This window comes from Bos javanicus, chromosome X, assembly GCF_032452875.1.
Source record: "Bos javanicus breed banteng chromosome X, ARS-OSU_banteng_1.0, whole genome shotgun sequence".
Lineage (NCBI taxonomy): Eukaryota > Metazoa > Chordata > Mammalia > Artiodactyla > Bovidae > Bos > Bos javanicus.
In genome coordinates this window covers 136,567,818-136,590,176 of record NC_083897.1, presented here as the reverse complement: position 1 = coordinate 136,590,176, position 22,359 = coordinate 136,567,818, and the positions used below count along the sequence as shown (strand labels likewise).

General features: G+C 40.8%; 1 protein-coding gene and 1 non-coding gene across 8 annotated transcripts in view; one reads left to right on the top strand and one right to left on the bottom strand.

Annotated features, from left to right (window-relative positions):
• Positions 1-22,359, top strand: part of OFD1 (OFD1 centriole and centriolar satellite protein) — a 69,472-nt gene that overhangs the window by 13,199 nt on the left and 33,914 nt on the right. For 5 of the 7 annotated variants that reach the window (XM_061408141.1, XM_061408139.1, XM_061408144.1 and 2 more), the window contains 10 exons: positions 83-151; positions 240-270; positions 7,652-7,759; positions 9,283-9,419; positions 9,736-9,909; positions 15,938-16,044; positions 17,841-17,960; positions 19,626-19,699; positions 20,933-21,024; positions 22,033-22,222. In XM_061408141.1, the coding sequence (XP_061264125.1) occupies positions 83-151; positions 240-270; positions 7,652-7,759; positions 9,283-9,419; positions 9,736-9,909; positions 15,938-16,044; positions 17,841-17,960; positions 19,626-19,699; positions 20,933-21,024; positions 22,033-22,222 (1,102 nt within the window). Of the gene's footprint in view, positions 1-82; positions 152-239; positions 271-877; positions 934-3,223; positions 5,633-7,651; positions 7,760-9,282; positions 9,420-9,735; positions 9,910-15,937; positions 16,045-17,840; positions 17,961-19,625; positions 19,700-20,932; positions 21,025-22,032; positions 22,223-22,359 lie in introns of those variants that run through there. The other 2 variants (XM_061408146.1, XM_061408145.1) reach the window with 2 other exon arrangements.
• LOC133243558 (U6 spliceosomal RNA) lies at positions 13,254-13,360 on the bottom strand. Its single transcript, XR_009735114.1, has one exon. It is a non-coding gene; the product is annotated as a U6 spliceosomal RNA (small nuclear RNA).

Genomic DNA, 22,359 nt, shown 5'->3' with positions numbered 1-22,359 from the left:
ATTTTTAGTCTTATATTCAGAAACATCCTAAATCATCACTTAATCATTGATGTTGAAATATGTGTACTTTTTCTTTTTTAAGGTATTTACTATGCAGAATCTATTGCATCTTTTTAAAATCAGTCCTGAATCCAGTCTCTACAAATCACTGGTAGGATTGTTTAGTTTTTAATAATCTGCTTTGGTTTGTTAATAATAACTGAATAGTTGAATAAAAGTAAACTGTTTTCTTTTAACAGATTTCAGGCTTTGATAAAGAAAACCAAAAAGGTAGGAGACTTCATCTTTGTAGACAATTGGAACATTTTTGTTATGTGTTTTTTTGTATAAAAGTATGAAGCTAATAATTTTTAGGTGGAAGAATAGGGACTTTAAATTGAATCATTTAAGGGAATTTAAATTGAATCATCGGCTTTTCCTTGCTGGCAGTTCATTTTAAAATAGAACCATTCATCTATTTTGATAAATGTGGATCTTTTTCCCCCAATTTTCAACCTTTTAAGATAGCTCTTACTCAAATAAGAGAGCTAGAGATAGCATCAAAAGCCCTACAAACCGGTTGAATGCTAGTTTTTTTTTCAAAGATACCCACTGTATGAAACACCTCCAAAACAAAGAGAACAATGTTTAGGCATCTGTCTCTGTATCCTAGATATCCCCCAAGTACAATATATCGAGTATTGTATTCGTATTTGCTTGAAGAATGAACTGTATGTTGTATGTTATTTTTGTAATCAAGTGTTTATATAGCTCTAATGCTGTCGCTTCAGTCATGTCTCACTCTTCGCTACCCTATGGACTGTAGCCCTCCAGGCTCCTCTGTCCATGGGATTTTCTGGGCAAGAATACTGGAGTGGGTTGCCTTTTCCTTCTCTAGGGAATCTTCCTGACCCAGGGATTGAACCCTCATCTCTTAAGTCTCCTGCATTTCAGGTGAGTTCTTTACCACTAGCGCCACCTGGGAAGCCCGACTACTCTGAGATAATAGAAAAAATATATATTGATCTCTACCCCCAAGTCCCAGCACACAGCTCCCCAAACCCATGTAATTTCCTAAGAACACATGGAGCATCTCTTGTTCTGGTGTTGGTCTTTGACCTCAGTTCTTGACACAGGGCTCCAGAAACCCTTGTAGTTTCTGGGTGTCTCTTGTTTGAATGAGCCAGCACTGGGTATGCTCCTGGATAGGGGCTGGTCATCAGAAGGACCAAGCCATGATTAGAAGCTTGGGGTTTTCAGCCCTGCCCCCCCCCATTCTGTTGAAGGGAAAAGGACTAAAAATGGTGTTAATAATCAGTCATGCATGTGTGATGAAGTCTTCATAAATCCCCAAAGTACGGGGTTCAGAGATCTTCCAGGTCAGTGCACAGGTGGAGGTGCTGGGGGAGTGGCATGCCTGGAGAGGGCATGGAACTCAGGCTCCTGCTCAGCTCCTGTGTAGTTCTCCTATTCAGCTGTTCATCTGTATCCATTATCATGTCCTTTAATAAACTGCCAAGTCTAAGCGCTTCACTGAGTTCTGTGAGCTGTCGGACACATTCAACAAGCACAAGGAGGAGGATGGCATCTCCTATCAATAGCCATTGCTCAGAAGCACAGGTGACAACCTGAGCTTGGGGCTGGCATCTGAAGGACGTGTTAAGATATCTGTGAGAGGTGGGGGACCAGTGTTATGGTAATGAGGCCCTTCACCGGTGGGCTCAGTTCCTGGCTCCAGGTGGACAGTGTCAGAATTGAGTTAAATTGTAGGACACGCAGCTGGCCTCATAAGAGTATGGCTTGGTGTGGGGAGAAACCCCCACACTCTGGGTGAGCAGGGGTGCCAGGAGTGAAGTGTGGTGCCCTATTCTGTGTAAAAGCCGAGGAGGCTGACAGGGAGTGGAGAGGTGAGAGGTGGATTTTTGCCTACACAGAAGGAGGGAAGCTGAGGTTCTTTCTCCCTTTACGGCTGCTGTGGGTGCCAGGCCATGGGCTAGACTTGATGGACTTGGTAGTATGAATGTAAGCCAGTACCCTGCCTGTATTGCATAGCTGTTACTTAGAGCTTTTCAAAAAATCTGTAACATGATGTAATGGCCCTTTTAATGTTGGTGTGCTCCTGGATTTTGTCTGTTGCCAACATTGCTACCATCCTCATTGGGACATTCATTCATTACCATTCAGCAAACACTTGAGTACCTAGTTTCTGCCAGTCATTTGTCTGTCACTTAACTGCCTGGCCTCCTGGGCGTAATGTTAGCAGAGAATAAGTGAATCACATGACATTCTATTTTTGTTTTATTTTATTGTATTGTTGGGCTTCCCCTGTGGCTCAGCTGGTAAAGAATCCACCTGCAATGTGGGAGATCTGGGTTGGGAAGATCCCCTGGAGAAGGGAACGGCTACCCACTCCCATATTCTGGCCTGGAGAATTCCATGGACTGTATAGTCCATGGGATCGCAAAGAGTCAGACACAGCTGAGCAACTTTCACTTCACTTCACTTCATTGTATTATTGGAGTATAGTTGACTTACAGTATTGCATTGATTTCAGCTGTACAGAAAAGTGATTCAGTTATACATACATATACATTCTTTTTCCTATTCTTTCCCTCATATCCAGTATCATAGGATATTGAACATAGTTCCCTGTGCTGTACAGTAGGATCTTGTTGCTTATCCATGCTGTATATAATATTTGGATCACAAGATACTCTAGACCACCTGCAGAGTAGCTCATCCTTACTGAAGCTGAGGATGATAGGTGATCCGGGGTTGTACAGTCTAAGGCAATGGTGTCTAGTGTAACTCTGTGATGATGGAAGTGTCTGAATCTGTGTTTTCTAATATTGTAGCCACTAGCCACCATGGGGTTACTGAGCACTTCAAATGTAGTTGGTGTGAGGAACTGAGATTATAATTTAAAAAGCTACACGATTTTTGGCTACTGGTTGTCATATTGGACAGCACTGCTCCTGCTGCTGCTAAGTCGCTTCAGTCGTGTCTGACTCTCTGCAACCCCATAGACAGCAGCCCACCAGGCTCCCCCATCCCTGGGATTCTCCAGGCAAGAACACTGGAGTGGGTTGCCATTTCCTTCTCCAATGCATGAAAGTGAAAAGTGAAAGTGAAGTCGCTTAGTTGTGTCCGACCCTCAGCGACCCAATGGACTGCAGCCTTCCAGGCTCCTCCATCCATGGGATTTTCCAGGCAAGAGTGCTGGAGTGAGGTGCCATTGCCTTCTCCATTGGACTGCACAGATCTAAGTAAATAGCTGCTGTCTGTAGTGTAACTATTTCAGGAAGGAATTAGGGGCTGTAAGGGGTTTTTAAATAATCCACTTATTTCTAGGTATGTATATTATTAAAAATAGCTTTTTGCTTTTAAACTCGTTCTTTGAACCTTTCTAGTTCAGAAAGACGTCTGGTCAACATCTCATACCAGCTTCACCCAGCCTCCTAGTAAAATCCCTGAAAGTAAGAAAAACTGAATTGCAGACACGTCATGTATCCTAGTGGCATAATTTGGATAAAACTCTTGGCTAACAGTAAAACAGCTACTGTTACAACGAAATGATTTTAAAATTGGTGACTTCCAATTAAGAAATTGTTGTTATTGTTCAGTCATTAAGTTGTGTCCAATGCTTTGAGACCCCATGGACTGCCAACACACCAGGCTCCCCTGTCTTCTGTCTCCCAAAGTTGGCTCAGATTCATGTCTATTGAATCAGTGATGCCATCCAACCATCTCATCCTCTGTCGCTCTCTTCTCCTTTTGCCTTCAATCTTTCCCAGCATCAGGGTGTTTTCCAGTGAGTCATCTCTTCACATCAGGTGGCCAAAGTACTGGAGCTTCAGCATCAAGAAATTGAGACCATCAAAAAAACCTGTAGGAAGATATTTTGGACCTGACAGTTGTGTATTTCCTGACAGAGATCATTGGTCTTATCTAACTGTTTATACTTTGAGGATGCTGATCTGTTGTATGGTTTTTGTACTTTCCCCTAGATTCCACTACACATCCTTCCAACACCTAATTTTTCCTTTCAGAGATAAATGGTACCCAGAAAATAGCTGGGTGGAAAATTTGGACACTGACTCTTCTTTCTTGAAGTTAAAATCCTTACCTATGATTGACAAAAGAATAGATCAGTGGGACAGAATAGAGAACCCAAAAATAGGTCTATACAAACATAGTCGACTAGTTTTTGACAAAGGAAAAAGCAATTTAGTGGAGGAAACTTAGACTTTTCAACAAGTGATGCTGGAGCAATTGGACATGCATATGCATAAAAATGAACTTGGACACAGACCTTACACCTTACACAAAAATTAACTGAAAATGAATCATATATCTAAATGTAAAACACAAAACGATACAGCTTCTAGAAGAAAACATTAGGAGAAAATCTTTGTGACCTGGGTTTTGGTGATGAGATATAAACATCAAAAGCATGATTAAATGAAAGAAAAAAAAATAGACTAGTTAGATTTTGTTAAAATTTTAAAACGCCTTTCTATGAGAGTGAAAAGACTAATTACGGACAGGGGGAGGGTATTGGCAAAAGACATCCAATAAAGGACTTGTGTCAAAAATATACCAAAAACTCTGAAAACTCAACAATAAAGACACAAATCAGTTGAAAAATGAGCAAAGGGTCTGAACAGGTAGCTCTGCAAAGAAGATATGCAGATGGCAAGTAAGCATATCAAAAGATGCTCCATGTTGTTTGTTATTAGACATGGAAGTTAAAACAGAAATGAGATAACACTTCCCATGTATTGGGATGCTAAGATCCAGCTCACTTATGGCACTAAGTGCTGGAAGGATGTGGAGTAACAGATGCTCTCACTCATTGCTGGTGGAAATCCAAAATGGTATAGCCACTTGCGGGGGGGAGTAGTTTGGTGGTAAAACTAAACATAGTCTTACTGGATGATCCACCAGTCATGGTCCTAGGTATTTACCCAAGTGACTTAAACTGTATGTGAGTGTTTATAGCAACTTTATTTACAGTTGCCAGAAATTGGGAACAAACAAGATGTCTTTTGGTGGGTGAATGGATAAACAGGCTGTGGTACATCCCAACAGGGAAATACTATTCAGCTAAGAGGAATGAGCTATCAAGCCATGAAGCTTGATAGCTAGAGAGAAATGAATCACAACTCTGTGTTGTTAATGTAAGAAGCTCCTCTGAAAAGGCTACATGGTCTATGATTCCATATATGTGACATCCTGGGAAAGGCAAAGCTATAGAGGTGGGCAGCACACCTGACCACCTTGTTGCTAGGTGGTTGCTAGGGATGTGGAGGGAAAGGGTAGCAGGTTGAAGAGGGGAAGCATAGGATGTTTTTTAGGATGGTGAAAATGTTCTTAAATTACTTGTAATTTAATTTAATTACTTGTAATGGTAGAATACATGGCGCTAGACATTTGTCAAATCCTGTAGAGCTTTACAAAGAGTGAGCCTTCATGTATGCAAGGGTAAGAGGTCAGGTGACCTCAGGATTAAATGCTGATTGTGACAAAACAATGTAACCATAGTAACCCCACTGAAAGGGGTGGGGGAAAGATATGCCTACCTGTCTAACTCTGGAGAGGGATGAAGATTGCAACTGAAGGCAGAAGAAACTACATAGGCTATGTAGTCAAGGTGAGTTACTTCTCATGGGGGTGCTGGTTGAAAGTTTTGAAACCGTTATATGTGTGGGCTGGAGTTGAACAATACAGTAAGGGAATAATAGATGGTGGGAGCCAGGTGGGAACTTAGAGATAAACAGGAGGAGGCTAAGATTCATATGGTACTGGTGGCATTGGAGACATCTGTATGAACTTATGTTTAGCTTAACATAGATACAGATGAGACATAGAGATATTTATAAATAAGTATGTATACATAGTTTTAGAGAAGGAAATGGCAACCTACTCCAGTATTCTTGCCTGGAGAATCCCAGGGACGGCGGAGCCTGGTGGGCTGTGGTCTATGGGGTCGCACAGAGTCGGACACGACTGAAGCGACTTAGCATTAGAATACATAGTTTTGGAGAAGGCAATGGCACCCCACTCCAGTACTCTTGCCTGGAAAATCCCATGTACGGAGGAGCCTGGTAGGCTGCAGTCCATGGGGTCGCAAAGAGTCGGCCACGACGGAGCGACTTCACTTGCACTTGCACTTGTAGAACAGAAATAGCCTCACAGACATAGAGAGCAGACTTGTGATTGCCAAGGTGGGGGAGGGTGGGGTTAGCAGAGGTAAGCTTTACATAGGGGATGGATAAACAACAAGGTCCTACTGTAGAGCACAGAGAACCATATTCAGTATCCTATGATAAACCACAGTGGAAAAGAATATTCTTTAAAAAGTACATATATGTAAAACTGAATCACTTTGCTGTACAGAGGAAAGTAACATTGTCAATCAGCCACAGTTAAAAAGATCTAGTATATTGTAATATCTTCAGTAGTAAAGGAAAAAAGGCCCTTGGCTGATGCAGAAATCCAGTCATCTGTTCTAAGAAAGTGAAAACTTATAAACGTATACTAACTTAAAAACTTATACTCATGACTTAAAAAAAAAAAACAACCCAAAACAAGTTTCAGGGAATTCCTTGGTGGTCCATCGGTTAGGACTCCATCCTTCCATTGCGGGGGACCTACGTTCGATTTCTGGTTAGGAACCTAAGATCCTACAAGCCACATGGCACAGCCAAAAAGAAAAAAAAAGTTTCAAACTATTCAGAAAGGTATAAAGTAAAAGAAAAATAGAAACTTCTGTTCATATTCTTTAATTTCACTTTCTGCTGATAACTAGAATGAAGAGTGTCTTGTGTATCCTACCAGCATTTAGTTTAGGGGGGTCAAAGTCTATATGTAATTAAACCACATATGTTCATAAATGGGATTATATTATACTATTGTGCAATTTGCTTCCTTTGTCCAGCAATATATTTTTATCAGTGTACTTAGACTAATTATGTTTAAAGAATGTATTTAATTATCCCCACGTTGATGAAGATTTTATTATTTGGCGTTTGCCATTAGAAGCATGTGGTATGCAGTGCTACACCCTTTTGAGAAAGTGTAGTTCTATAAATTCAGAGAGGTAGAATGACTGGGTTAAAGGGCACTTGGATTATGAATATCCATAAACACTGACCAATTTCCCTCCCAAGTGTAAGAGCATGCCTGCTTCCCTGCTCCCTTGCCAACACTTAGAGTGCTGAAGATTAAAACTTTGATAATATGTGTATTGAGAAAATATAGTATTTCTTTTGTAGTATTAATTTGCATTTATTTTTATTTTGTTCATGTTTATTTAACACTGAAAATTTTTTCTGTAAACTTTGTCCGTGTCTTGCCCTATTTTTCTGTTTTCTTGCTGATGTTAAAAGCTCTTTATGCTATGAAAATTAGTCCTGTCTCCATATTATGGCAAATACTTGTTTTTGGTGTATCATTTGTCTTTTGACTTTGTTATTTCATGCCTTATATAAGTTCTTAATTTTCATGTTTGATGTCATACTTGGAAAGGCCTTTCCTCAGAAATTATTCTTAAAAGATACATGATGTGAAAAAGATAATGTTATAAAACCAAGATTGCATAAACAGTGTTTGAGCAATAGTTGAATGAAAGAAAGGTGTGAAACAAAACTGTATACATTGTATCTTTCAGGTTTTCTTATACAGTTTCTGAAAGAATTGGCAAAATATCATCAGAATAAAGAAAGTTGCAATATGGAAACTCAGACAAGTTCAACATTTCCTGTCAAAGACTCTCTTGGTAATTGTGATCCTCTTCCATAATTACACTTCTTCCATTTTCTTTTTTCAGTGAAGGTGACGGCCTGATGTACTGTATTATGTATTTGTTGCTTCACTGAGAGGGATGCAGGCTGCTGGTGGCATGTTTTCTGGAATTGTTGCTCATTTTTTCTCAGAAGGACCAGGAACTGCTCTCCAGGGCTGCTCCTTCCTTCTTGACCACCAGGGCTATGCTTTCCACCTCTCACGGGGATCCATAGGCTCACTTCCTTTCTTGTTTGTTGGGTTGAAGCTCTCTTGACTGGGAGGTTCTTCCCTGTGTCTCATGTGACTTTATGTTATAGCCACTAAAGTGGGAAGATCTCAGACTACTTGCATTGCAGGGAACTAGAGAAGTCAGTGGGCCATCCTTTCATTTTACAGTTGACAAAGCTAAGGTCACTTGAGGAAGAACAATTAGGCAACGTCCTGTCTGGGTTAGAACTGATACCAGAGTTCAGGTTTTCTGGTCCATGACCTGGACCCTTTTCTGCTGTACAGGCTTCTGTAGAATACAGAAAAGTAGATGGAAAACCATGGCTGACATTTTGCCAATCAGAGACATCACTGCCAATATTTTACTCCCTGATGACTCAAGCGGTCAAGAATTCTCCTGCAGTACAGAAGACCTGGGTTCAATCCCTGGGTTGGGAAGATCCCCTGGAGAAGGGAATGGCAACCCACTCCAGCATTCTTGTCTGGAGAAGCCCCATGGACAGAGGAGCCTGGCACGCCCCAGTCCATGAGTCAGATACAAATGAGCACACATATTTTAGTCTGCTTCTGCCAGCCGTTTTTTCCTCTGCCTGCTTTTTGATGATATTGGTGTCACACATGGTTAAGACTGTATGAGAGGGCCAGGTTTGCAGTGTGCTTCATGGTTGGTTTCAAATCCACAGTTGGTTTGAGGGCTGGGAGTCTCCTGGAAAGACTGCTGGAATGTGAGACAATCATAGACCTGGCCTTAGCCCCACTGATGCCATTATGTAGCTGTTTAGCCCTCTGGAAGTCCCTTCAACTGGATGGGCATCAGTTTCCTCCTCTGTGAAGTGGAGGAAGTGAAACACGTGATCTTTGATTCCTCGTAGGGTCAGTGTTTTGAAAGTGTGAGTCAGCTCTAACCAAAGTGCAGTCAAAGAGCCCTCTCCTGTGGCACGTAGACACTAGAAAGGGATGCCACTGTTATTTGACTTAAAGTATACTTTTTGTTTTCTTTTCCCCTGATATTTTATATTGGATTCTCAAACTTTCAGAACAGTTGAAAGCTTTATGGCGAACACTTACACACCTCGAGTCTGCCATGAAATTTGTTATACTTGCTTAATCACTTACCTGTCTGTCCATTAAGCTCTCTCACTTTTTGGATACATTTGTATTAATAAGTAAATGGCAGACATCCTTAACACTTTCTCCTAAGTATACGCTGTGCTTGAACAGAGCTCTGGCCATTTGCTCACCTGCCCGTGTCTCTCTGACCTCATTTTCTATATTATTTTTTGGTAGCGGAGAAGCTTCAGCTTATTGACAATGAGTTTGCAGGTGCTTGCCCTCAGCAGCCAAAGTTAGAATCCTTAGAAATCAAGTTAAACGAATATAAGAGGGAAGTAGAACAGCAGCTACGGGCAGAAATGAGTCAGAAGGTAAGATTTATCTTGTTATCATTAAGAGTGATGTTTTTGCTTGTCTTTTAATGTCTTCACCTTCAGTATGTGGGGAAATCACTATAATCTTTACTAATGAATGTTGTGCGTACTGTTTCTCTTGCCAGATGATGTCAGTTCTTTATGACTTTTGAATACACCCTGTAAGTGTAGTGAATGAGATGAAACATGAAGATGAATTAAACTAAATATATTTAGATAGCGTTAATGTTAAAGCTAACAGTGAAGAGAGAATTTGTTACTGTTTCTTTACTATAGTTATTGGTATTTACAATTTTTTGTCATCAATTGGCAGTTGAAATACTTTAAAGATACTGAAATCATGAAAATTAAAATGGAAGAAAAAAGGAAGTATGAGAAGGAGCTTGTTGAGTTCCAGAATGAATTTGAGAGAACTTGTCAAGCAAAATCTGAAGCCCTGATGTCTCAGGAAAAGATAACCCTAGAGAGAATTCAAAAGCACCAGGAGGTAATATTCTAAAATCATTTACTGGGATTGGGGGGGCATTTCTGGGCTATCTCTTGAGTAGGGCCTGGGGTCAAGAGCACAAGGGAAAGCACAGGACTTGGAAAGGATGTGCAGGCATCCTTTGTCCAAGACGGCTGGAGGGAATGGACTGCAAACGGGCTGGTCCACGCTGGGAGTGGGAGAAACTTGCACCAAAGAAGCAGCAGCTTTGAGGTTTGGTTAACAGCAGGGAGGAGAGGATCAGAAGTGTGAAGTAGCTGCCGTCACTAAAGGAAACGAAGCCCTGGAAAGCAGACAGGGTTGCTGAGCTGTGTCAAGGGCTCAGCCGAGGCGGGCAGCCTGGACCAGCAGTAGACCAAGTCCAGGGTTTCCAGGTGATGGCCCCAGTGCAGCTCTCAGGAGGGTGTGTAGTGTCGGCAAGGTTGGAGGGATGGAGTTGCTCAGGGAGATGAGCTTGAGAGAGCTGAAACTCCTTGGCTTCAGAAAGGCAGCCCATTTCATGGAAGACACTGGTGTTGGGCAGGGTAGGGAAGGGAGCTCAAGATGGCGGGTGGCCGCTAATATAAAGCAACAGGGACCGTGACATGGCAGCCTGAAAGACACTGAGAAGCAGGTCTTGGGATTCTGACGGGTGGAAGAAGAAGATGGGTCAAGAGGACAGAGTTGCAGGTAGGGGTTTGAGGTCAAGAATGCAAACAAAATGCAACGTGCTGCCATGGGAACAGAGGTGGAGGCATACAGGGCTGCCACGTGGGCGTGTGATCCTGTCCACCAGCATGGTGGCTGGATGGGAGGTAGAGGGGTTGCCCAGTGGCAGGAGTGGGAGTGGGGAGAGATTGGATCCATTGCTTTAGGAAAAGTAGGTTCCTTTGTTAAGGTTGTATCTTAGACCAGACTGGATCTGGGGCCCTGCTTCCTGTGGACAGCCAGGGCTTCTGTCAGGAAGTTGTGTTGAAAGTAAGAGACTTCCTCCCAGTGTCCACCCTTGCTTGGAGCTTCTCAAAAAGACCCAGTTATTGAATGGTAATTGCACCCCCTCTACAAGTTTGGTATAAACAGTTCTGAGAATTGGGCTCACTTAGAATGGGAAAAACTAGAGATCTCTTCAAGAAAATTGGAGATACCAAGGGAACATTTCATGGAGAGATGGGCACAATAAAGATAGAAACAGCAAGGACCTAACAGAAGCAGAAGAGGTGGCAAGAATACACAGAAGAACTGTACAAAAAAGGTCTTAATGACCCGAATACCCACGATAGTGTGATCACTCACCTAGAGCCAGACATCCTGGAGTGTGAAGTCAAGTGGGACTTAGGAAGCATTACTACAAACAAACCTAGTGGAAGTCATGGAATTCCAGCTGAGCTATTTCAAATCTTAAAAGATGATGCTGTTAAAATACTGTGCTCAATATGCCAGCAAATCTGGAAAACTTGGCAATGGCCGCAGGGCTGGAAGAGGTCAGTTTTCATTCCAGTCACAAAGAAAGGCAACGCCAAAGAATGTTTAAGCTACTGTACACTTGTGCTTTTTTCACGTGCTAACAAGGTGATGCTCAGAATCCTTCAAGCCAGGCTTCAGCAGAACGTGAACTGAGAACTTTCAGATGGACAAGTTGGATTGAGAAAAGGCAGAGCAACCAGAGATCAAATTGCCAACATCCGTTGGATCATAGAAAAAGCAAGGGAATTCCATAAAAACATCTATTTCTGCTTCACTGACTATGCCAAAGCCTTTGACTGTGTGGATCACAACAAACTGTGGAAGATTCTTCAAGAGATGGGAGGGAATACCAGACCACCTTACCTGCCTCCTGAGAAGTGTGTATGCAGATCAAGAAGCAACAGTTAGAACTGGACATGGAACAATGGACTGGTTGCAAATTGGGAAAGGAGTACAACAAGGCTATACATTGTCACTCTGATTATTTAGCTTCTGTGCAAAGTACATCATGCGAAATGTTGGACTAGATGAATCACAAACTGGAATCAAGATGGCTGGGAGAAATACCAATAACCTCAGATATGCAGATGACACCACCCTTATGTCAGAGAGTGAAGAGGAACTAAAGAGCCTCTTGATGAAAGTGACAGAGGGGAGTGAAAAAGCTGACTTAAAACTTAACATTCTGAAAATGAAGATCATGGCATCTGGTCTCATCACTTCATGGCAAATGATGGGGGAAAAGTGAAAGCAGTGACAGAAACTATTTTCTTGGGCTCCAAAATCACTGGACGGTGACTGCAGCCACGAAATTAAAAGACGCTTGCTCCTTGAAAGAAAAGTTATGACAAACCTAGACAGTGTATTAAAAAGCAGAAACATCGCTTTGTTGACAAAAGTCCCTTTAGTCAAAGGTATGTTTTTCCAGTAGTCGTGTATGGATGTGAGAATTGGACCATAAAGAAGACTGAGTGCTGAAGTATTGATGCTTTGGAACTGTGTTGTTAGAGAAGTCTCTTGAGAGTCCCTTGGACAGCAAGGAGATCAAACCAGTCATTCGTAAAGGAAATCAACCCTGAATATTCATTGGAAGGACTGATGCTGAAGCTGAAGCTCCAGTACTTTGGCCACCTGATGTGAAGAGCTGACTCATTGGAAAAGACCCTGATGCTGGGAAAGATTGAGGGCAGAAGGAAAGGGGTGAAACAGAGGATGAGATGGCTTGATGTCATCACTGATTCAATGGACATTAGTTTGAGCAAGCTCTGGGAGATAGTAAAGGACAGTGAAGCCTGGTGTGCTGCAGTCCATGGGATTCACAAAGATTCGGACACGATGTAGTGACTGAACAACAAGCTGTAAAATAAATGTTGGAGGCACAGGTGTTTGTGAGGCTTGGATTGTGTTTATACTAACAATATCATCTATTTTTCCTAACTTTAAACAATTTTTATTATAGAAAGGTTTTCACACAGTTGGATGTTTCTTTACTCTGTACACAATTATTCTTACTCTCCATAGAAAAGCTGCTGCTTAACTTCTCATCGAGTGATGGCAAACACTAAAATCCTGATTTTAACAGCATTGTAGTAAAAATGCCTCAGTGGTTTAAGTTGAAAGCAGTATATTGGTACATGGCTCTTGTGCTCATTTACTAAGAACGTACAAATGTCTTTATTCAAAAATACAAAATAAATTATGTGTAGGCATGGACAGTGGCAGCAATAAACCATTCTGTTGTCAGCTGAAACCAGTAACTGATGGTTTTAGTTATTTTCTTAAACAACAGCCAGCCTTTTCTTCAGTCATCTTCAACTTACCTCACCTGGAGTTACTGGTGAGGAACACTGCCTTGAGCTACTTCTCACAGTTCATTAATAATGGCAAAGCACTATTCTAGGAAGAATATGGACCACTGCACGAATTTGCCTGTCATCTTTGTGCAGGGACCATGCTAATCTTCTCTGTGTCATTCTACTTTTAGTATATGTGCTGCCAAAGCGAGCACTAACAGTGTCATCTTGAAGACAGGTGACAAAGTCAGAAAGACAAATATACCATTCAGTTCATTTCAGACACTCAGTCGTGTCCGACTCTTTATGACCCCATGGGCTGCAGCACGCCAGGCCTCCCTGTTCATCACCAGCTCCTGGAGTTTACTCAAACTCACGTCCATCGAGTTGGTGATGCCATCCAACCATCTCATCCTCTGTCATCCCCTTCTCCTGCCTTCAGTCTTGCCCAGAATCAGGGTCTTTTCTGGTGTGTCAGTTCTTTGCATCAGGTGCCCAAAGTACTGGAGCTTCAGCTTCAGCATCAGTCCTTCCAATGAATATTCAGGACTGATCTTTAGGATGGACTGGTTGGATCTCCTTGCTGTCCAAGGGACTCTCAAAAGTCTTCTTCAACACCACAGTCCAAACGCATCAATTCTTCGGTGCTCAGCTTTCTTTATAGTCCAGCTCTAACATCCATACATGACTACTGGAGAAACTATAGTTTTTGACTAGATGGACCTTTGTTGGCAAAGTAATATATCTCTGCTTCTTAATATGCTGTCTAGCTTGGTCATAACTTTTCTTCCAAGGAGCAAGCATCTTTTAATTTCACGGCTGCAATCACCATCTGCAGTGATTTTGGAGCCCCCCAAAAATAAAGTCTGTCACTCTTTCCATAGTTTTCCCATCTATTTCCCATGAAGTGATGGGACCAGATGCCATGATCTTAGTTTTCTGAATGTTGAGCTTTAAGCCAACTTTTTCACTTTCCTCTTTCACTTTCATCAAGAGGCTCTTTAGTTCCTTTTCACTTTCTGCCATAAGGGTGGTGTCATCTGCATATCTGAGGTTATTGATTTCTCCCAGCAGTCTTGATTCCAGCTTGTGCTTCATCTAGCCCAGCGTTTCTCATGATGTACTCTGCATATAAGTTAAATAAACAGCCTTGATGTACTCCTTTTCCTATTTGGAACCAGTCTGTTGTTCCATGTCCAGTTCTAACTGTTGCTTCCTGACCTGTATACACATATCTCAAGAGGCAGGTCAAGTGGTCTGGTATTCCCATCTCTTTCAGACTTTTCCACAGTTTGTTGTGATCCACACAAAGGCTTTGGTGTAATCAATAAGCAGAAGTAGCTGTTTTTTTGGAACTCTCTTGCTTTTTTGATGATCCAGACGGATGTTGGCAATTTGACCTCTGGTTCCTGTGCCTTTTCTAAAACCAGCTTGAAATCTGGAAGTTCATGGTTCACATATTGTTGAAGCCTGGCTTGGAGAATTTTGAGCATTACTTTACTAATGTGTGAGATGAGTGCAACTGTGCAGTAGTTTGAGCATTCTTCGGCATTGCCTTTCTTTGGGATTGGAATGAAAACTGATCTTTTCCAGTCCTGTGGCCACTGCTGAGTTGTCCAAATTCAGAAAAACAAATATACCATATGATATCACTTAAGTGAGGAATCTTAAATATGAGACAAATGGACATATCTGTGAAACACTCAAAGACACAGAGAACAGACTTGTTGTTGCCATGGGGGAAGGATGTGGAGGAGGGATGGATTGGGAGTTTGGGATTAGCAGATGCTAACTTTTATATATAGGATGGATAAACAACAAGGTCCTACAGCATGGGACAGGGAACCATATTCAGTATCCTGTAATAAACCATAATGGATAAGAATATAAAAAAGATGTATTTGTATAACTGAGTTACTGCTGTACAGCAGAAAATAACATAGCATTGTCAATCAACTGCACTTCAATAACATTAAATAAAAAAAGATGACTGACTAGATCAACCAGTTCACAGACTCGAACCCTGGTTTATTCAACTGATCTCTGAAGGCTCTTGAGAAGGTTGCCGTTTATGAAGAGTATCATGCCTTTATTCTACCACCTGGAATGCCCCTCCCCTTCTTGGCCTGATAAAACCATCCAGTCCTTCAAAATCCAGCTGGAATGCCAGGTCCTTGTGATGCCTCTCCTGACCCCCCACTGATGGACTCCTCTAGGCATTGCTCGTCCCGTGGAGTCTTGATGTACTTTGTGAAATCATCACGCTGTGGTGTAACTCTTGGTTTGTCTCTCTCTCCTTGAATAAACTGAGTTTTTTTTAAGGTGGGGACTGACCTGTATCTGTCCATCTTTGTGTACCCAGCACCCAGTGTGGCCTTGAACACATGATAGGTGTTCAGGGAACACATACATGAAGTGTGGCCATTCATTTGGGCCATCATCTTTTAAGTTTATTTTATTGCTGAATGAACATTTTGTTTCATTTTTCTCTTGCTGTGGAACTTAACGAAGTTTTTTTAAGTGTCTGAGAGATGTTAATGATGTAACAAAGTAATTATACACAAGGGATGCTGGAAATACAGGGTAATGTAACTTAACAGTCCTTGAGGGAGGAGGGGAATAAATTTTTGTGAGGATAAAAAGGCAAAACATATACCTTGAATTGGAACCTCTTGAAAATTGTTCTTTAATGTCCATCCTTTGTTTTCTAGAATTTAGGAAGCAATGTATTAGTTCAAATCTCCTTTGTCTTCTTTAGCTTGCTTGGTAAAAATTAATGCTTTCTTCTACAGAATGAAACAAAAGAAATCTATGCTCAAAGGCAGCTTCTACTAAAAGACATAGATTTGCTGAGAGGCAGAGAAGCTGAGTTGAAACAAAGAATTGAAGCCTTTGAATTGTAAGTAATACGTGTCCATTTTGGACTTTCAGAATGAACGAGATGAAAAAGAACTACTCAATATGTCTACATATTCTAATACTACAGAATAGAATTCTTGTTTGTAAAGGTGATATCACCTAGCTTCAAAGGCACACTTCAGGAGAAATGAGGATGAGTATTTTTTTGAAATATTAGACACTGGGATGAAAGCGGAAGGAAATGCCATCATCAGGCTACAGTGGGACCAGACAAATAATTTGGAGAAGCAAATAATGCTTTAAGAGATCATACGTTTCCCATTTCTGTCAACCATTCAGGTCTCACGGTTTCATGTGCATGTAGTAACTGAATTCCAGACAGCCAGACCTGCCAGATTGACCTGCTCTGCTGGCAAAAAAGGGGAACACGGTGGCTCTGAGTTGACCTGTATTGGGAGAAATTGTTGCTTGTAGTGTGTGTGTTGCTTTTTTCTAAACGTTCACCAGTCTTTGGTTCTTCACATCTTACCTAGGATACATAGCAAGCTCAGCATTGTATAGTTTATGGAATAAGCCTTCTTTCCCATTTATCTGCCATTAATTGGCACTCACAGACACTCCAGGAATCTTCTTTCCTTAAAAGATTTGTCTTCGTTTTCATGAATGTTGTTTTCTCATTTAAGTAGGCTAGGTTCATTTGATTTCTTCTCTCTACCAACCTTAGTGGTTTTGGCAGTACTGAAGAGGTAAATGGACCATAAGCGAGAAAAGGAAACCAATTTGGGCATTGATAGTTAATGATTATGTAATCACTTATTTACCTCCATTTTCCCTCCTCCTCCTTTCTAAGCATACTGAAAATGAACATGTTAAGTCATCAGTCGTGTCCGACTCTTTGTGACCCCATGGACTGTAGCCCACCAGGCTTCTCTGTCCATGGAATTCTCCAGGCAAGGATACTGGAGTGAGTTTCTATTTCCTTCTCCAAGGGATCTTCCCAACCAGGGATCGAATCCAGGTCTCCTGCATCACAGGCAGATTGTTTACCATCTGAGCCATCAGGGAAGCAATATCATATAAACTAAATACTGCTCCATTGCTTTACAGACTAACCAGCAGAGGGCGCTAACAGAGGCGTTTTATCCTTTGCCTGGAATAGTCTCTGTTGACTGGCGCTTCTGTTTTTAGCTTGATCTGAATCCCTGTGAACCCAGTTCCCCGGCTCTGGAATTGATTTTGTGCTTGACTTGAGGTTTCACTATTAAGACCATTCCTTTCTTTAGTGTTGGGACGTTCTGATTGATCCATCTATCTTTTGCTCTCTTTTCAGTATTTTCTCTTCAGTATTGATTTAGTTCACTGATGTTGAACTAGTAGATTATGAAAGGCCAGAACACATTTTATGTCTTTAATAGCTCTGGGCTAGTCAGTTAGAAACAGTATTATAAAAGAAACAAGCACTTGAGTATACTAACTGAAGTTTGTGTGTAGCTTTGTAACTTAAAACATTAATCTTTTACCCCTGAATTGATTATGGCCGCTTACCACTTGTGACCATTTTTTTTTAAGTGTGAACCATCTCCTGTGAGACACCACTTTGGTTTTGGCATTTTCTCACTCACCCCAGCCAGAGAACTATTGAGTTCTGTCTATAGTTCAGATCCATCATCACTAGATCAGCTCCTAAAATAGTGGGACACTTCTGGCCCTTTGTTTTTACTCCCTAGCCGTGACAGTCACAGAACAGTTTGAGTCTGTGGGGCTAAAAACACATGGTGTCTTTTCCCCAATATTAATATTTTTCAATTTTGCCTTATCTGTTTTTGCTAATTTCAGGGCCCAGAGACTGCAAGAAGAAAAAAATAAAAGCATGACTGATGGACTGCGGAGGCGGGAGTTGACTATAAAGAATATCGAGGAGACCTATGACCAAAAGCTCAAGAACGAACTTCTAAAGTAATTGTTTGGCATCTTAAAAAAAAAGTATCGTATTTGAATTAAGTTGATGGAAACACAGCAACACTAATAAAGTAGATAAGACTAGTATTTTATGGCAAAATCCAGTGTTTAAAAAGAATATACATGTTCATTGACAGTCAAGCTTTTCCTGTGAATACTCGAGTTAGGATGGTTTTAAAAAGATACAGTACAGGAAATAGCATCCTCTGCTTGTTCTTGTCACTTCTGGAGTATTTACTGAGGGCCTGTGATTTGCTTGAGTTTCTTAGGGCACCTTGTACCTTGCTGAGAAGCTATCAAATGGGGATTATAGTCACTTTTTATGTTTTCCTCTACCCCACTTATACTGCCATTCAGATGGAATAGCTAATGATCTGTAAATTATTCTGCTAATTCGTTATAGTATTTGTTGATCTGTATTCCTTCAAGATTCTGAAAAGCCAGAATCAAAAGGAACAAACTAGAATTAACTATATGAAGCAAAAAACGATAGAGGGAAAGGAAGGTGTGTACAGCTCTGGTACCATGGCTTCCCTCTAGTCTGCATTTTGCTGTGTTCTAGTGGATAGTATCTTAGTGCAGAGGCATTAAGTGCATATGTGGTAAGTTTTCTCTCCAGTGTTCAGTGTAATGTCTGGCACAAAGTAAGTGTTCACTTAATGTTTATTGATGTAATGAATTCATAGTGAAGTGATGACTCAATACAGCAACTCTCGATGTTTCTTCATCATTGGCCTCTCTCTACTGCTTTGTCCATAATTTGTCATTGATAGTCCATGATATAGTACCTTCAAAGGTTTTTGGAGGTTATTCTTTAAAATAATTCTAATAAAAAATATAGCAGTTTTCTGTGGATCAGTTTTGATGTGGTAGATTTTTGTCCACATATTTTATGGATTTATCTACATATTTTAGAGATGAGCTCTATAAGGAATCTATAGTTGTTAAAGTTTTAGGAATAAGTGAATAAAAGTGTGTATGTTAGCTTGATAATAGCTATGGAGTGGACTGTCAGGTATCTTTGTCTGTCCGTGGGTGTCCTTATATGACTTTGGCAGGTGTTGAGGTTCTGAGGATATTCACCACAGGAGTACTTCTTTCTTTTCTCTAATCTTTGAACCAGAAAGGCAGCTGCTAACAGCTGGTGGGGGTGGTAAAATTCCATGAAAATGTGACTCTGGTATCACCAGTCCAAATATATTTGCTGTTGACAGTGGCTCTTGGTACTACTGTTCAGTTCCTTAGGGTGAAAGGTCTTATCCTGCTTGAGGGTGGGAAGGCGGGACAGGTGGACTGGAAGTGACTGACTTGTTATCCTTTGGGATTTAGAGTCTGCTGTACACAGTATAAAGTAAGTACATTTACTTTTTTTGTGTCACTGGATGCCAGCTGGGAAACAGTGCCCTCTATAGCCTCAGTAACATGACCCTTCATTTTGTGCTTGAGTTTTGGGACCCAGTTTATAGAACTGCAGCAAGACTTTAGTGGACTTTTTAAAGCCAGAATTTGGACCCCTGGCCTTAGCACTGAGTGCTCCAGAAGTTCATGTGTTGTCCTGCTTAGTACCCTTCAGTGCCCTGATGCCATAAGATAAGCTCATTGTTGATAGCAGTCTGTCTAGGGAAGTGACCAAAACTCATTTTCCATCCTTCTGATTCTCAGGTATCAACTTGAACTGAAGGAGGACTATATCACTAGAACCAACAGACTGATCGAAGATGAAAGGAAAAATAAAGGTGATTTGGGGAGCAGGGCAGGAAGCTGTATTTTTCAGTTTCAACACAGGTTATCAGCTTCTTAAGTTGGGTCTGTTCTTTAATCCAAAAAATATATACCTTCCACTTCATCGTTACTATTAACTGACATAGTTTTTGTCCTTTTAATTTTACAGAGTGAAAAAAATAATCACTGTCTTTCAATGTTTTTGTAAACCTTCTTGTTTAACTTTTTGTATATTCACAAAGATCAGTGATTTATTGGTAGAATTTTATTCAACTATATTTCAGTATATCTTGATGAATAAATCTGTGATGTCAAGAATGTGGCATCAACTTACTGCTGTGGGTTAATACTACTCTAAACCATGAGAGGTGTTATGACCTGATTTCTTATTTTTCTTAACTTCTAACACGTATTTATGCTTCATGATATTTTATTTTCACATATACCCTCCTAAACTCTTGTATATATTACCCCGAGACGAGGAGAGTTAGGTAATTGATCTTTCAGATATTTGACATTGCAGTGTATCTCTAGGAACTATCCTGTGACAAGAGTTTTGGGTGGCTATTTCAAATGGATTGCAAGGAGTCAGCCAGGGCTGGGCACTTGGTCCTTATCAGCAGGCCACCAGGTGTGCGTGGCTGCTCCTTGGCGCCTGTCGTGCTCAGACTAATATTAATACTTCTGTAGGAATTGGTATTGCCATGTAGTTAGCATGTGACTTTTTGATGATACATCTATATAGCCTTATGTTAGATGAAGTGATAATGACAAAATAATAACTATAAAATCTTACCAGAGCAGTCTTTGTCTTTAAGGAAATTCAGAGCTGTTGGCATGAGGGCCCCACATTCCACACGGGTGGTGTAACTCTGGTGACTTGTGTGTAGCAGAAAGTTCACCACATATATGACCATTACAACTGACTTCACATTACCTAATGAGTAACAGGACTTACTTGCCTGCTAATTTTTTTTTGACCCAATATCTGCTGTTTTATATCTTTTTTGGGGGAGGGGAATGCCACAGGGCTTATAAGATCTTAATTTCCTGATCAGTGATCGAACCTGCACTCTGGGCAGTGAAAGCATGGAATATTAACAACTGGGCCACCAGGGAATCCCCTCTGCTATTTTAGATGATGAAATAATGGTCATTAGGTCTGACATACTGGCTATAAATGATTAAATGACTTGTATTCACTGAGAAACCTTTATGATATTTAGTTGCTTGGCTCTGTCTTTCAGAGAAAGCTTTACATTTGCAAGAGGAACTTGCAGCTCTTAATTGTAAGAAGGAAGAACTTGATCGTTCTGTAAACCGTGTGAAAGAACTCGAGGTAATTGTTAATCATATTGATTTTTTGAAATAGATGTTAGACAACACAGGAAATTTTAACTTCAGTCACACATAATTTATCTCAAGTGATCCTCTTTGTATGTTTAGACTGTTTATTATATGATTCAGAGGGTGATGGCTGAATTTAATTCAGTAGTTGTTCATTTCAGTCTTTGTCTCCTAGAGAAGCATAGAAAGAGCATGTCCTTTGGAGCCCAGAGTTGTCCTTGAATCCCTCACTGTGTGCCTGTGGGCAAGATCTGTGACCTCAGATCCCTTATCTGTAAGCTCTGGAATATTGCCCACATCCCATGGTTTGTTGAGGGATTTCAGCTGGTTTCTTTGCCTTTCCATAGCAGGTGGCTGGCATGTACTAGTATCTACTCAGCTTCTTTCCCCTTCCCCTCACCACCAGGTAAAAGCTCCTATCACTACATCGGGATCTCACAGATTAAAGCAAAATGAGAGGCATTTTTCACATGATACTGTTACTTTTTTTCTGTTCGTTTCTGTGCTTGCTATCCAAAGCCCAGAACTGGACCTTCAGATACTTAAAATATATTCTGTATATAAGATTTGTTTTTGCAACTGTGATGAATTACTTGAGAACTTTATAGGCTCCTGTCTTCAAATGAGATATATCAGACTGAGGGAAGGAGAGCACCTCCCAGCACCTTAGTAGTATCTATCTCACCTTTTCATATTAAAAAACAGGCACATTATTAAATCTGTGATGGCTTTTGGGTCCTTAGTTGCATATGGAAAGTTGGGTGAGAATCTGAAGGACTTGCTATGTAGGACAGGGTTCTGCATAAATTGAGTTGTACGAACTTGCCCCAGCTCCAAGACCAAAGTTGTTGTAGTTAGAGTCGTCTTGTTACAGAGCAGCAGACCAGCGAGCTGACCATAATTAAATTATGCCACAAAGCTGAGAGCAGACTGTCAGCATTTACCTACTCAGTCCTGTAAAGTCTCTGTTCAAATACGAGTTTTCCTTTTCCAATTCCAGCTTGAATTGGAGTCTGTCAGAGCTCAATGTTTGGCGTTAACAAAGCAAAACCACATGCTAAGCGAGAAGGTTAAAGAGATGAGTGACTATTCTCTACTGAAAGAAGGAAAACTGGAGCTTCAGGCACAAAATAAACTACTTAAACAACAAGTGGAAGACATGAAAAGTGAAAACATGCATCTCCTAAACCGTAAGTCTTTTTTAAAAAATGATTTGTAATTCATGTTAGGTTCATAATAGGAAATTACTTTTTTTTTTCTTTTTGGCTACACCATGAGAATGTGGGATCTTAGTTCCCCAACCGGGGATCAAACCTGTGCCCCCTGC